General features: G+C 35.2%; 1 protein-coding gene and 1 pseudogene across 1 annotated transcript; one reads left to right on the forward strand and one right to left on the reverse strand.

Annotated features, from left to right (window-relative positions):
- The first annotated feature begins 1,781 nt into the window (after positions 1-1,781).
- Positions 1,782-8,085, forward strand: LOC113728834 (uncharacterized). The gene is made up of 5 exons (XM_027253196.2): positions 1,782-1,900; positions 4,702-5,213; positions 5,395-6,790; positions 7,271-7,370; positions 7,459-8,085. Exons 1-5 carry the CDS (start codon positions 1,782-1,784, stop codon positions 8,083-8,085), a joined length of 2,754 nt encoding a protein of 917 aa, XP_027108997.2.
- A 4,742-nt stretch (positions 8,086-12,827) lies between these two features.
- Positions 12,828-12,994, reverse strand: LOC113733559 (small nucleolar RNA U3; annotated as a pseudogene).
- Positions 12,995-14,403: the final 1,409 nt, after the last annotated feature.

Consider the following 14,403-nt stretch of genomic DNA (forward strand, 5'->3'; position numbering starts at 1 on the left):
GTTGGTTACATCCTACTTTTATTTTCGGAATGGTCAATGTTTATTGAATTTTGCCGCACAATTTAGTTTCGTAGTAGTAAAGATTAAAAAAGTAGGATCTTCCTTGCTTATATTAATATGAAATAAACTCAATCGATCATTTACATTAAGATATGAGTTAATTTCACATAGATTCAAACATTTGATTATTTGCACTTAAGGATTCATATGTTTTCCTCAAACTTTTGGCTAAAATACTTTTACAAAATTTTTAGAATCTATGTATAAAGTTTTCCATGGAAAACTAGAGACTATAATATGTCAAAAGTTTAAACACTCTCTTGGACAATCGCATGACCATGCTGCCCTATATTGAAGCATCTTTTGGACAACCGTATGACCAGTCCACCCAATGTTGAAATGGAGTTTGGGAACGATGCTATAGAACAAATCCTGTTCTCCGACAACAACATTACAATTCCAACCAATGTTGAAACCTATGGAATAGATCCTGGCCAAATAAGGTCGTAGCATTGTGTCATAATCTAAATGGAAGGCAACATCTCTTTACATTGATTAATTAGCTAAATGTACCATTTAAAAAAGGAGAATAGATTACCTTTCTTCTAATTTGGCATATGCAATGAGACCAACTTTATTCTTTTATATATTATATATATGCAATTTGTTTTTCTATTTCTTTGAAGAAGTTAATATGATATTACTCTTTGTAACCACCAAAGCATCTTCTTTGTAATCACTAATGCATGTTCTTTTAAATTTAAATTTCTGAGATGAGAGTGAATTTCATTTGAAAACTAAGGGTCAGCCAATAGTGTCACAACCTTAGACTTAGCCAATAGCATCATATAGCATCATTTTGATGAAGGATGTACCATTAGAATTGTTAACACTAATGATGTGAGACAAACTCCGTCGAAGACGAAACCCGTGATTCACTCGTCACGATCTAGACAACTAACACCTAGGTTTGGCAGCGAAAAACTTGATCCTAATAATCCTATGAGTTAACAATATTGATACGATATCAACCCGTAACTAATCGAATTAATGAACCAAATTTGTAGGTAGAGGAACGCCACAATCAAGGAGGTACTTGATTGATAAGTTCAGATCGAATAGCTTAAGAAAACTCTCAAGTATTCAAAGGGAGCTCTCTTGGAAAAGAGAATGTGAAATAAACTCACGAAAATTGTCTAAAAATTCTGACCATCAAAACGTTTGAGGTTAGGCTTATTTATAGCCTTACATGGACTCCGAAACCTACTCTATCTTGGACTAAATTGACCCTTAAGTGCCAAACAGATTCGGTCTTCAACCAAATAAATAAGCAACTAGATTTTCGGCCTTTATGAAGACAAGTTTGGCCGAATCATTATTCAATATAAATGACTCAATTGGCAAGGTAAATGACAAACAAACCCTTGCTTAACATACGACTAAGACAACAAGCAAAACTATCCAAATGACTAACTAGCTAATCAACTAATCTTCTTCACCCAACTCTTCAACTTGGTACAAAGTGTAAAGGGTTGAATTTTCATTGTCCAAGCCTTCCATGATCCTCAAGTCGTCCCCAACTCGAGCTTGAATCGTGCACACAAAAGCTTGAAGTGACTCTCTTAGTTTTCTTGCACGAGCTCTTGTGATTAGACCGCTTGAAACTTGTACAACTTGATCACTCGTAGCTTGATCACCCTTGATCCTTTGTGCTCCGTCATCAACTAAATATTTATCTTAAATGTAGAAACCTTTCTACTCGAAGTATCTGTTTTGACAGAATGGTCGCTGATGACCTCGTAGCATGGATAACAATGATTAAGGGCTATGGAACTGATGGATTGGGTCCTCAAGCTTCAAAATGGTTAAGAGAATTCGGTGGAAGTAGAAGTAAAGCCAAGTAATGTGACTTTCTTAAGCTTATTATCTGCTCACTACAAGAAAAATGTCCTATTATGACATACCTATAAGGACACTTTTTTGTAAGTGTCATTTTACATGTTTTATGAAGACATAAAAAAGTGAGTGCCATAATAAAATAACATGAACCAAATACCATTGCACTTTGTTTTATATTTTTCTAAATTGAAAAATTTGATATGTCAAATTAGAATAGCTATTAGGGCATTACTTGTGAATGTCAGCAGAAGTAATAGGAAATTGAGATAGAAACGACGTAGTTTTGTCACTGGTATAAATGAAATGGAGAGAAAGCGCGGGGAAAAGAAAAAAAAAAACGCGGCAAGGAAAATTTTGCCGCTTCACTAAAGTTTGCCCAATACATTTCTCTTTGAAAGGTCTCCGCCTCTTACAATTCACACCAAAAAGTTCCCTCAGCTTCTTCTCCAAATCTAAACCCTTGGACCCTATTCACAAAATCCATCATCGTCAAAATCAACCTTCCATTTCTGCCTCTTTTTTTCATTCTTTAATCCCTACCCTCTCTCTTTCTATCTTGAGTTTTTAGATGCACTCCAATTTGACCAGAAGAAGAGAAGGATGGTTTAGCGGTTAAAAGGTAAGTGTATTATGGGTTTTTGAAAATCATATGCTTTGCCTGCTCACTGAATTATTTTCTCCCCTGTTGCTAGTTTGATTTTTTTTTTCTTTTTTTAAAATCTGATTTCTATGTTGAGTATTAATAATGTGATGGAGAAAAACATGGGGCAATATTAAAAGCAGTTGGCTGGTTGATTGATTGCTGGTTTTTTTTTGCTGGCATCTAATGTAATGCCATATGGAATGTGTCCGCCTCCTTGTTTCGGCCTTGGGGCCATCGACAGTACCAATTCAGGACTCAGGAGGCAGTCCCATTCTCCCACCGCGGCCGATTGTTAATATTAAGCAAGACAAACCCATCAAACCCTGCCGTGTGATCTGGTATTTGGCGACTAAGCCCGATCGATCAATTGAGGCTTCCTTTTGCAATCCTGTTGAATTTCTAAGCACCTTTTGCATTTACTTTAGCCTACTAATTCCACAAAGTACTTTGGCAGTTAGGTAATAATACGCTGATACAAAGTATAATAAAGTGTATAAAAATAGTGGTAGAGTTTTTTTTAAAATTCAAGTACAAAAGTGGAAGGGAAAAGGGGAAAAATGGATGCCTGAGAATTGAATCAGGACATTATGATTATGTAGTTAATGCTTCTCTCAACCGAGTTGGAACTTGGGAATTGGTTTCTATTCCTACGTTAGTGCAACTGGTCTGGCACAAAATATAGGATATAGAATCCCAGGTGCTTTACTTCTACTGACTAGTAACTACTAAGAATGTCAAAGATGGTGTACTGTTCATGTCATTTGGTTTCGGAAAAACATGTAAAATTTGGCAAAGTCAGAACTAGTGAATTGGGAAGAAAGTTAACTGTTAGCAATTGTTTGAGTTGTAGTTGAGTTTCCAAACTTGATTCATATTATGGTAATATGGCAATTAAGTTTACCAGAAAAATAATTGGCACCAATACAGAGGTTTCTAAATTTTAACTTGTAAAGCGAAGTTGGTCCCTCAAACATGAACATAAAATCTTTTTATTTCTTGAGTTTAAATAAAATTCCTGCTATCCCAATGCTTTTTATGAAAATGTTATTCAATGAGAATAATTTGCATTTGTGGTTTTCTGTTCACATGGGGAAAATGTGCATGCCTTGGATCATTTTCATGCATATGTTGGTGCATTTATATATGTACATAGAGAAAGTAAGCTGATGCCTTGTTCTGTTTGCTTCATAATAACGTGCATGCCTTGTTCTGTTTGCATAGTAAGCTGATGCATTTATATATGTTGGTGCATTTATATTTTCATGCCCTGTTCTGTTTGTTTCAGAATAATTAGGAAAAGTCATTCAGCACTTTTGGTTCTTTCTCATTTTTTTAAAATATTCTTCAAGAAATTTGCAAGCTGATGTTATTTTTCTTCTTGAATAATTAGAGAAGTACGTATAGCACCTATTCAAAATATTAAAATTTTACTAAAGTTCATTAATGTTTCACCACAGGTTTGAATTGAAGATAGCTATCTGTGAAAAGAAATCATTTTGAAGACGTTGCACATTGATTTCGCTAGAGGTACAAGCCAACTTATATTCTTGTGTTCTTTTTTATTAGGAATTAGATTAAGTTACATATATGATATTAAATTTGTTCATTTGTTTGAACCTGTAATGTACGTTCATTTTCATCTTTTGGTCATTTGGATTCTTAATTTTTTTTTAAACTGGAGTGTCATTGCAGTAGATATATTATATGACCTGCAAATTTTATTCTTAACATTGATTTGTGTAAAAAACTATTTACTTGGTGACACGTGATAAATGGCTAGTAGCGGAAAACCTTTGGGGTTCTCATGTCTTGTGCTTTTATCTCAAACAGTGACCTTCTCGTTGACTTCCAAATAGCTTCTTGGTATCCTAATAATTTTTTTGTTGTATGAGTGATGCACTTTGTTAATATTATTCTTAATTGCTTTCTTTTGCTTATATATGTATATGTATATGTATATGTATGTATGTGTATATTTTAAGGTTAAATTTGTCATGGTTACAGAATATGGATAAAACTTGGATGCAAAAGAATAGACGAAGCAAAGAATATTGGGATGGTTTGCAAAAATTCTTAGATTATGCATTCCAGAATTCAAGTATAAATGGGATGATATTATGTCCATGTAAAGAATGTAAGTGTGGTGTATGTATTACCAGGGAGAATGCAGAACTTCATTTGAAAGTTTATGGTTTTGTTAAAGGATACACCCATTGGGCAGCTCATGGAGAATTTGTTTACTCTAGTGCACCAAAACCTACTTCCTATGATATCTCACATGGGGTACGGGATGAACTTGATGACATGCATGGTTTGGTTCATGATGCAATGGGAATTCCTGAACAAGATTATACAAGGATAGATGGAACTGAATACAAAAGCCAATTGCCCAATGTAGAAGCTGAAAAGTTTTACAATCTAATTGATAATTCTAACAAAGAGCTTTACTCTGGATGTAAAAGATTCTCAAAACTTTCCTTTATGATTCGGCTGCTTCACCTCAAATGCCTTGGTAAACTCAGCAACAAAATTTTTGATATGTTACTTGATTTGTTGAAAGAAGCCTTTCCAGATGCGATGGATGGTTTGCCTAAGTCTTATTATGAAGTTGAAAAGTTAATGAAGGAATTAGGACTTGGGTATGATAAATATGATGCATGTCCGAATGACTGTACTTTGTATTGGGGGGGTAGATGCAAGAAGAAAGCATTGTGAAACATGTAAAGAATCTAGATGGGTTAAATCTGAAAATGATCCGACTGGTGAGGGAAGAAAAATACCGCATAAGGTTTTATGGCATTTTCCCCTAAAACATAGGTTACAACGCCTATTTATGTCCTCCAAAATTGCAGGCCATATGAGATGGCATGCAGAAGGTCGTACTAAGGATGGTAACATGAGGCACCCTGCTGATTCTCCATGTTGGCAAACATTTGACTTTCATCATCCAGAATTTTCTCAAGATTCTCGTAATGTGAGGTTGGGCCTAGTATCAGATGGATTTAACCCATTCAAAAATATGAGTTCAACTCATAGCACTTGGCCGGTAATATTGATGCCATATAATTTGCCGCCATGGATGTGTATGAAACAACCGAACTTTATGTTGTCATTGTTGATACCCGGTCCATTTGCACCAGGAAATAATATTGATATATATTTAAAACCTCTCATAGCAGAATTAAAGGAATTGTGGGATGTTGGAGTGAATACATATGATGCATCAAGAAAAGAAAACTTTCAACTTCGTGCAGCACTTTTATGGACCATCAGTGACTTTCCAGGTTATGCAATCCTCTCCGGATGGAGCACTAAAGGAAAACTTGCATGTCCTGTATGCCATAAATACACATCTTCACAGCATCTGCAAAATTGGGGAAAATATTGCTATATGGGGCATCGAAGGTACTTGGAAATGAACCATCCATTTCGCAAAGATGCTAAATCTTTCAATGGAGCTGTAGAGTATGGAAAACCACCAAGAAGGTTAATGGGGTCTACAATTTTAGATGAGTTAGCTGGTTATAGTATTAAACTTGGGAAGACAGTTAGTGACAATCCAGAATTGCCATTTAATTGGAAAAAATTAAGTATTTTCTTTGATTTGCCCTATTGGAAAGACAATATGATACGTCATAATCTTGACGTTATGCACATTGAGAAGAACATCTGTGAGATCATTGTGGCTACATTGTTGAATCTGGAAAAAACCAAAGATAATAAAAAGTCACGTCTTGACCTTCGTGATATGGGTATAAGATCAGAATTGCATCCCATTGAGAAGGGAAATGGTAGGAGTGTTCTGCCTCCAGCTTGCTTTACAATGAAAAAGAAGGAAAAGGAGATATTTTACAAAGTTTTGAAAGGGATAAAAGTTCCAGATGGCTACGCAGCAAATATTTCTAGATGTGTTAAAGTAAAGCCACAAAAAATTTCTGGATTAAAAAGTCATGATTACCATATTTTGATGCAACAACTTCTCCCAATAGCTCTGCGCAGGACTTTATCAAAAGCAGTTCGCTCTCCTTTAGTCAAATTGAGCAGGTATTTTCGCAAGTTGTGCTCCAAAGTTTTGGATCCAGCAGATTTAGTTCATTTGGAAAAAGAGATTGGTATCATACTTTGTCAATTAGAAAGGATTTTTCCACCATCCTTTTTTAATGTGATGGTACATCTAGCTGTTCATTTGGTTAGCGAAGCAAAAATAGGAGGGCCTGTCCATTATCGGTGGATGTATCCTATAGAAAGGTACTCATGAAATATTTAAGTGAAGTATTTTGAAAATTTTAGACATTTTTTATCATTAACTTCATCTCAATATTCTAAACTTGAATTAAAACTTGCCTTGTCAAGGTATTTAGGAACTTTGAAATCCTATGTCCGAAATAGAAGTCGACCAGAAGGCTGTATTGCTGAAGGGTATTTAGCTGAGGAATGTTTGAATTTTTGTTCCTTATACCTAGCTGATTATGTTGAAACGAAGTTTAATCGGACAAGTAGAAATGATGATGTGGGCAGCACCTCAAGTGAAGGCTTCGATGTATTTTCCAGTTCATGTCGTCCATTAGGAAAAGGAACTCCAACAAATTTCAGCAATGAAATTTTGAGAAAAGCATATCAATATGTGCTATTTAATTGCGACCACATCAAGCCATATGTTGAGTAAGTAAATTCCTTTCAATTAAAAAAATTATATATGTTAAATACTTAGTGAGTTTCTATATGCAGCAAACACCATAAAATGGTGGAGGAGCAAAATCCATGTGCTGGAAAACATGTCATTGAGCGTATTCATTGTGAGAATTTTGCAGATTGGTTTTCGAACCATGTAAGCTCAACAATCTTACAGGTTCTATTATCTTTTTTTTTATGCATAAAAGAAGAAATTTGTCATTGTTACATTTTGTATATAATAGGTTAAGCAGATTCAAGTGGCTGATGGTGTTGACATCTCCAAAGATTTGAAACTTCTGGCTAGGGGTCCAAATAATGTGGGGAGAACATATCAAAAGATTCTTGTCACTGGCTTTCGCTTCCATACAAGACAATTAGAATCTCAGAGGAAAACTCAGAATAGTGGGGTTCTTGTCAATGCAACAACATCAAGCTTTTCGAGTACTAAAGATAATAATCCAATTTTAAGTGACTTGGCTTACTATGGTATTTTGACGAATATCCTTGAGTTAAATTACACTGAAGGCCGAACTGTCACCTTATTTGAATGTGATTGGATATCAAAAGGCAAAAGATTAAAGCAAGATGAGGATGGATTCACATTGGCCAACTTCAAGAATGTAAAGCCTCACCCTGAGCCATATGTGATAGCAACCCAAGTTTCACAAGTTTTTTATGTTGAAGACCCTTTAGCTGAAGGCTGGAGTGTTGTTGTTGCTACATCTCCTAGGAATGAGTTTATGATGGACCCCGTATGTGATATTGAGATGTATTTGCAGAGCACAATTACCTCAACAACTCAAATGGACAATGAGAATGAAGACATTCGATGGGTTCGAGAAGATGATGGAGATGAAATACTCCACTAGCCTGAATTGTTGAAATGTTTGGTTTTTGCTATTAAAACTGTAAAAGTTGTAACTATAAACGTGGTTGCAATTTCACATGCATTTTTTTGTAGATGCAAATTCAGATTAACCTTGTTGTGTCTTTGCATTTGTCTATTTTAAAATTTCTGTTTTAACTTACTTACTTGCACTTTAAAATTGATTTGTTAGTAGATGAAAATTTTCAGTCTAGTTGTAGCCTTTCTATTATCATATCCGTTTGAGATTTTGCTATCCTTTTTGTATTTGTGTTCTTTTATTTGTTAAATATTTTTATTTGTAGGAATGGCAAGGACTAAAAGACAGAAGATTACTGGAAATACACTTGTTGATCAACACGAGGATATAGCTGAAAATCAGATTCACATTGAGGAGCCTAACTCTACAGGTACATCTCTAATAAGTCATGTCCAGTTCTGATTTTCATTCTTGAGATTCAGTTTCAAAACTTTTAGTTCTACTAGTTTCTTTTGGTAATGAAATTCACCGGTGTCATATTTCATGGTTATAGATGAAGAAAATGCAGATGAAAATTCACAAAGAAAAACTAGAGGGCCAACATATATGACAGAAATATGGGGTAAACCTAGTAGTTGTCATCGGTACAAAGTTAGATTTGATAAGGATGGTGAGCCTGTTGGCAAGAACAAGACCAAATTTACTGAGTTCTTAGGAACAATAGCAAGAAATGGAAAGTATGCTCCTCTAGACGTGACAGATTGGCGTGAAATGACAAATGATAAGAAGCAAGACATGCTTGTATTGGTGAAGGTAATGCACATTTTGCTTGATGCAAATATACAGCTGTACCCTTTATATGACAAAAATATGGATCTAACTATTTGAGGTGTTATTGTAGGAAAAATTTCGTCTTTCTCCAGGTGCAGATTTTTGGACTTTGAAATCAATCGGCAAAAAATGGAGAAATTGGAAATCAGCTTTAAAGGCAAAATATTACAATCCAAATGAATCCATTGAGAGTCAAATTAACAATAGGGATCAGCGGATCTTGAAAGATCAGTGGAGAAATCTTCTGGCTTACTGGAGCTTAAAGGAAACAAAGGTATAACTGTTTTAACTATTAAATATCAAGCATTATGTTGAGATTATAAGTTTTCACTATTTTTCTATAATTTCAGAATACCAGCGAGAAGAATAAGATGAGTCGGGCTAAGAAAACAATGAATCATAAGACAGGGAAGAAATCGTATGCTCAATTCGAAAGAAATTGGTAAATCTTTTAAACCTTTTAGTTTCATTTAGTTTTTTCTTGTATCACCTAGTGGTCTTATGAAGACTTCATTTTCTATAGATGAAAAAATTAGGTCATCTCCCATCACGAGTTGATATGTTCGAACACTGTTATACTGACTCAAACGGAAACCCAGGAAATGATGACGTTGCAGCTACATTAGTAAGTTATTAATTGGTTGATGAAATTAGTACTCTAAACGACTTAAATTGTCTACTAACTTAGGACTGATTTTATCTTCATTAATGTAAGATAATCGACTTTAGTAATATTGAATTTTTTCTGGATTTTAAATACAGCAAGCTTTGAAGGAAAAAGTTAGCCAACTTCCCCCTGGTTCTAATGATGATGTTGGTCGTAATGATGCATTTGCCCAAGTATTTGGGGAAGATAACAATGGGCGTGTGTGCATGTATGGTCTAGGTGTGACACCATCAGACAAATGGGGTAATGTACCTAGTCGCAGCACTTGTCAGCGTATCGTTATGGAGCAAAAGGCAGCAATTTCTAAGATGGAAGATAAATTTGCTGAGCAAGATCAGCAGCTGAAAGACCAAGCCAAAGAACTTGCAGAGCTCAAAGCAATGGTGTGTCAGCAGCAAAATAGTGGCTCAAAAACTGGTGGCTCGATAAATTCAACGTCCTCTAATCATGTTTCAAAATCTCCTATGGGTGCTCGTTCTCTTCAGGTATATTCATGATTATTTTTCAAGAATTTATTGTGATTATACCATATGAGGATACTCACTTTTGTTGTTTGAAACTTGTTGATTCATTAAACTGCTATTTTGTTTGGTTATATTGAATAGTAAAACATGGTAATTTCTACTTAGTAAAGTCATGGTTATTAAGTTTTATTGCTGAAAATTGGAGAAATGCTCAAAATGCAGGGGAAACTCTACCAAATTTTTTTAAAAAATAAATCTACCTAATTCAATTCTATGACTTCAAATTATCTTGTAGGAAGGTGATTGGGTGGATATTTTCAGCTTGTTTGATCCAACAAAATGTCTAGCTATTGGTCGCCTCCAAGGAATTGATCCTTCTAAAGTTGTTGGTGGACAACCATTAGGACCATGTTGGTGTGAAATACTAGTACAAATCGTGATGGAACGCAATGAACAATTGATTAGGCCTTATGGGCTATTGCAAACAATTGAAGATGCACTTGGTGCACCGATTGCTTGGCCACTGAAATTGGTATAATTTGACACAAGATTGTTCAAGTTTTTTTCTTTACAAATATTTGTAAGTTGGATGGATAATGAAGTGGTGTTCTTACTTAATCTACTAATTTTATAGGTGAAGATTCATGAGGATTGACAGTAGCCTTTTGTTTGGAGAAGCAAGAGTTGGACAGCAGCCTTTTGTTAGAGAAGCAAGAGTTGGACAGCAGCCTTTTGTTTAGAGAACCAATACTAGTTTTTGAGTTAACTTCAAATTTGTGGAATATTTTGTGTTCTTGAGAATGTTGCTGGATTCTATTGCAAGAGTTGGATGACAGCCTTTTGTTTAAAGAAGTATTAATGCTAGTTTTTGAATTAACTTCAGATTTGTGGAACTTTTTGCTTTATTTAGGATGTCACCAGTTTTTTACTTTCAAGCAGATTTATATTCTTTGGCATAGTGGCTGTCTTACAATTGCATATTATGTGTTTGGCGTATTGTATTAGGAGATTAGAGTATAAAATTTAGATGAAAATTGCACAAAAAAAAGACATCTATTGAGGCACTTGCCAATGCCTACATTGAAACTAATGCACCTAGTAAAACCACATATCGTGACACTTTTTGAGTGTTTGGAGATTCCTTTTTACAATGGTAGAAAATGCCTTGAAAGACAGGTAAACACTACACTATAAACTGCCTCCATTAATGTATATAATGCACTTCATTGTGCCTAGACAATTACTTTTTGGCAACACGTAAAAGTGTCCTAAAAAGAGCAAAAATGATACCAAGTAAAGTGCCTTTATAGGGCATCTTTAGAGGCATTGGTGTGTGCCTATTTGCAATTTCTATCATGGCAATTGTGAATGCATCAAATTCATTAAACATGACGTTAAGAAACGCCTCCAACCTTTTCCAAACGGGTAGTTTAGTAGACATTTGATGTGTGCGCCTCAATAGTCTAAGTGCCTCTAAAAGTTTCCTATTGCATCATTTTGTTGCGCCTCCAAATATAATTTTTCTTGTAGTGGCTTCTAGCCACTTCAGCCTATTAAGTGAAGTTTACAATATCTTCTATTGGATAAGTTCAAATTTTCCCCTTAACCTAATTTGGATCTTTCACATGGAGGATTATTGATATGTTAGGTCAATCTAGAACATTAACAGAATGCATAGCAATATCTTTTGTTGGATGCGTTTGAATTTCCTCTTGAACCTAATCTAGAATGATAAAAGAAAGCATGCATTTTGAAGTTGGTTCCTTTAATAGATAGTTATTTGGTGCACATCTAGGAGCCTCCAATGTTAACATGGACAAAAGAGTTCGGATAATATGTAGCAAATAGACTTGTGGAATCAAAACATGATGAAACTAGATGCCAGACCCTTATCGGTGATACAAAAGCAAATGCCGAGAGGTTGTTTGGTCTGAAGTTGATATCCGAACCACTGGAGAATTCAACGATTTGATTGAAGCCATCTGGTTGGAGCTACACACAAGCAAAAGGATTGCTTCGCAGTTTTGTTTCAGGAGACTGATCAGGATATATGTGGATGACGTCCACAAAATATTGGAGATTTAGAATGGAAAGGTGCAAGATATAGGTTATATAATGTGCAATAGAGTTGATTCTTCTCGTAACTGATAGTATAAATATGAATTTCCCTTATTTTCCATTCAATTGCATTGCATTGCTTGCAATGCTTGTTGGATTTGAATATGTCAAAATGTCTACTCCCACTCTAGGCTAGACAATTTTTCATTCACTAATCGCATTTAGGGTTGATTGCGATTTGAGCTGCTTGCTAGCTGTCAACCAATCAACTCGAACTTGCTTTGACCGAGTTCAAGTAGCTCGAGTGGGGATGCAAGTCGAGTTTCGAGTCCGAATATATGGTACTCGAACTCAACAAGCTACTCGTCGAGTATTTTTTAATTTAAATAATATGTATTTTTAATTATAAAATTACCATTAAGGGTTATGTTTCAGTTAATTTACAAGTTGGTTTGCATGCTTAATTAAATTTTATAATGGAAAAAAAAGTAACAGCATAATTGTTCGAGCCACATCAAGTTGGGTTTGAGTTTTTTAACATTTTCTTCGAGTCGAGTTCAATCCTCCATTTCCCTGCTCGATTGAGTTCGAACTCGAGTTCGAATTGAATAGGATGTCAACACTGTTCAAGTTGAGGTCGAGTATGGCACTACTTGAGCTCATTGGTGTACATCAAAATCAAAAGAGATGAGTCACAATTTTTCATTCACTAATCGTACCAAAAGACAAAAAAGATGAAGATTAGAGATCTGTCAGACAGCCACAAGACCGCCTAGCCAATGCTAAGCAATGGTGGCTAAGAACGATCCTCTACTGGCTATATTTCATCCGCCAGATTTGATTTCCTGTCTCCTTAGAGGTCTAGGACACAGACGTACAACCTATAGAACAGATCCTGTTCAAGTATGGTTGTGCCCTGGACTTTTCATCTCTTATTATTAATAGGGTGGTTTGTGATCCCAAAAAGCCGATGTGGGACAAATCTTAACATATTCTTTTTGAAGTTACATTAGTTACGAGGAAATATACAGAACTAGAACTAATTATTACTCTTCACTCTCTCAACTGTGGGAAAAGCGGCTGAAGGCGAGATCTCTTTCTTCGATCTACCCCATGTTTTGGGAAAGGACTACGTTAACTTAATAATTCTCTGTTTAAATCTGATCCGAAACCCACGTTTTTAACAAAGAAATAGCTGAGAAAAATGGCGGGTCATGAGGGGTATGTAAGTATGCATGTGAGGGCCATCGATTGGAGGGCTGGGAAGATGATAATGGTGATGGCTTCTGTTTACACCGACACCCTTTTCGCTGGCAGCTGCAATGTCAATTTTGACAATGTCCCACTTGAACAACCTTTTCGACACTTGCAACAGTACACTACTGCTATCATCCTCTGGTTAGTAATGGAACTTTCTTGTTCTCTTCATCCATTCTAACTGAAGAAATTCGTGCTTAATTGTCTGGGTATGTTTATAACTGTCATAAAAAAGATGTTTAAAGACTTGTTTTAGCTTACATATTGTCGGACCCCTGGTTTGGCAAAAAATTGGGGGTTTCTTGACTCAGATTAGGCTTTTTGGTGGGGTGTGGTTGTTAACTTGTTTAGTAAGATAGTTGCAATTTAATGAAATTTATTTACTGGGTGGGCTTATTGATGGTTCAATGTGCATAGGTTGATCAAAAGGGAAGCTTGAATCTGATTTGAGGAACCAAAAAAGAACAAAAGATCCAATTTTTGACCTAAATGAGATAATTTCATGTCGAAATGCTGTTATTTAAGTTCATTGCAGACCAAGTCAGTAGCCAGAGTTGGACTAGTTTTATTAACATGACTTATAAGATCAATTCTGTGTAGCGTTTTGTGGCAAGGCGGCGAGGGGATTAGGTTCTTATTCATGCAGGACAGAAGTAGTAATATTAAATGCTTTATTATTGTTTCTTTTCATCTAAATTTCTTTCTATAGAATATTTGAATTCTCAGTATATAATGGCTTGGGTGAATTATGTGATTGATGATTGGATTTGTTTTTCTTTGCAATTGACTAAATGGTTGGACTTAAAACTAGGGGTTTGATTTTTTAACAAGCAGACCTGCAGTTTTATTATTATTTTTAAACAGGTATGCTTTCGAATTTATATCCCTCTTGTGTTCAGATGAATCTGAAGTCTCTGATATAATATTTGTGTCTTTATTTCGAAGATCATGGAAAGAATTTACTATGAGAAACAAATAACAGGTCCACGATGTGACATCATTAGAAACAAACCAAATGAATTACCTTGTGGGGGTCTATCAAAGCTCTAGTATTGTGTTTCTATG

The sequence above is a fragment of the Coffea arabica genome, chromosome 2e (assembly GCF_036785885.1).
Source record: "Coffea arabica cultivar ET-39 chromosome 2e, Coffea Arabica ET-39 HiFi, whole genome shotgun sequence".
Classification (NCBI taxonomy): Eukaryota; Viridiplantae; Streptophyta; class Magnoliopsida; order Gentianales; family Rubiaceae; genus Coffea; species Coffea arabica.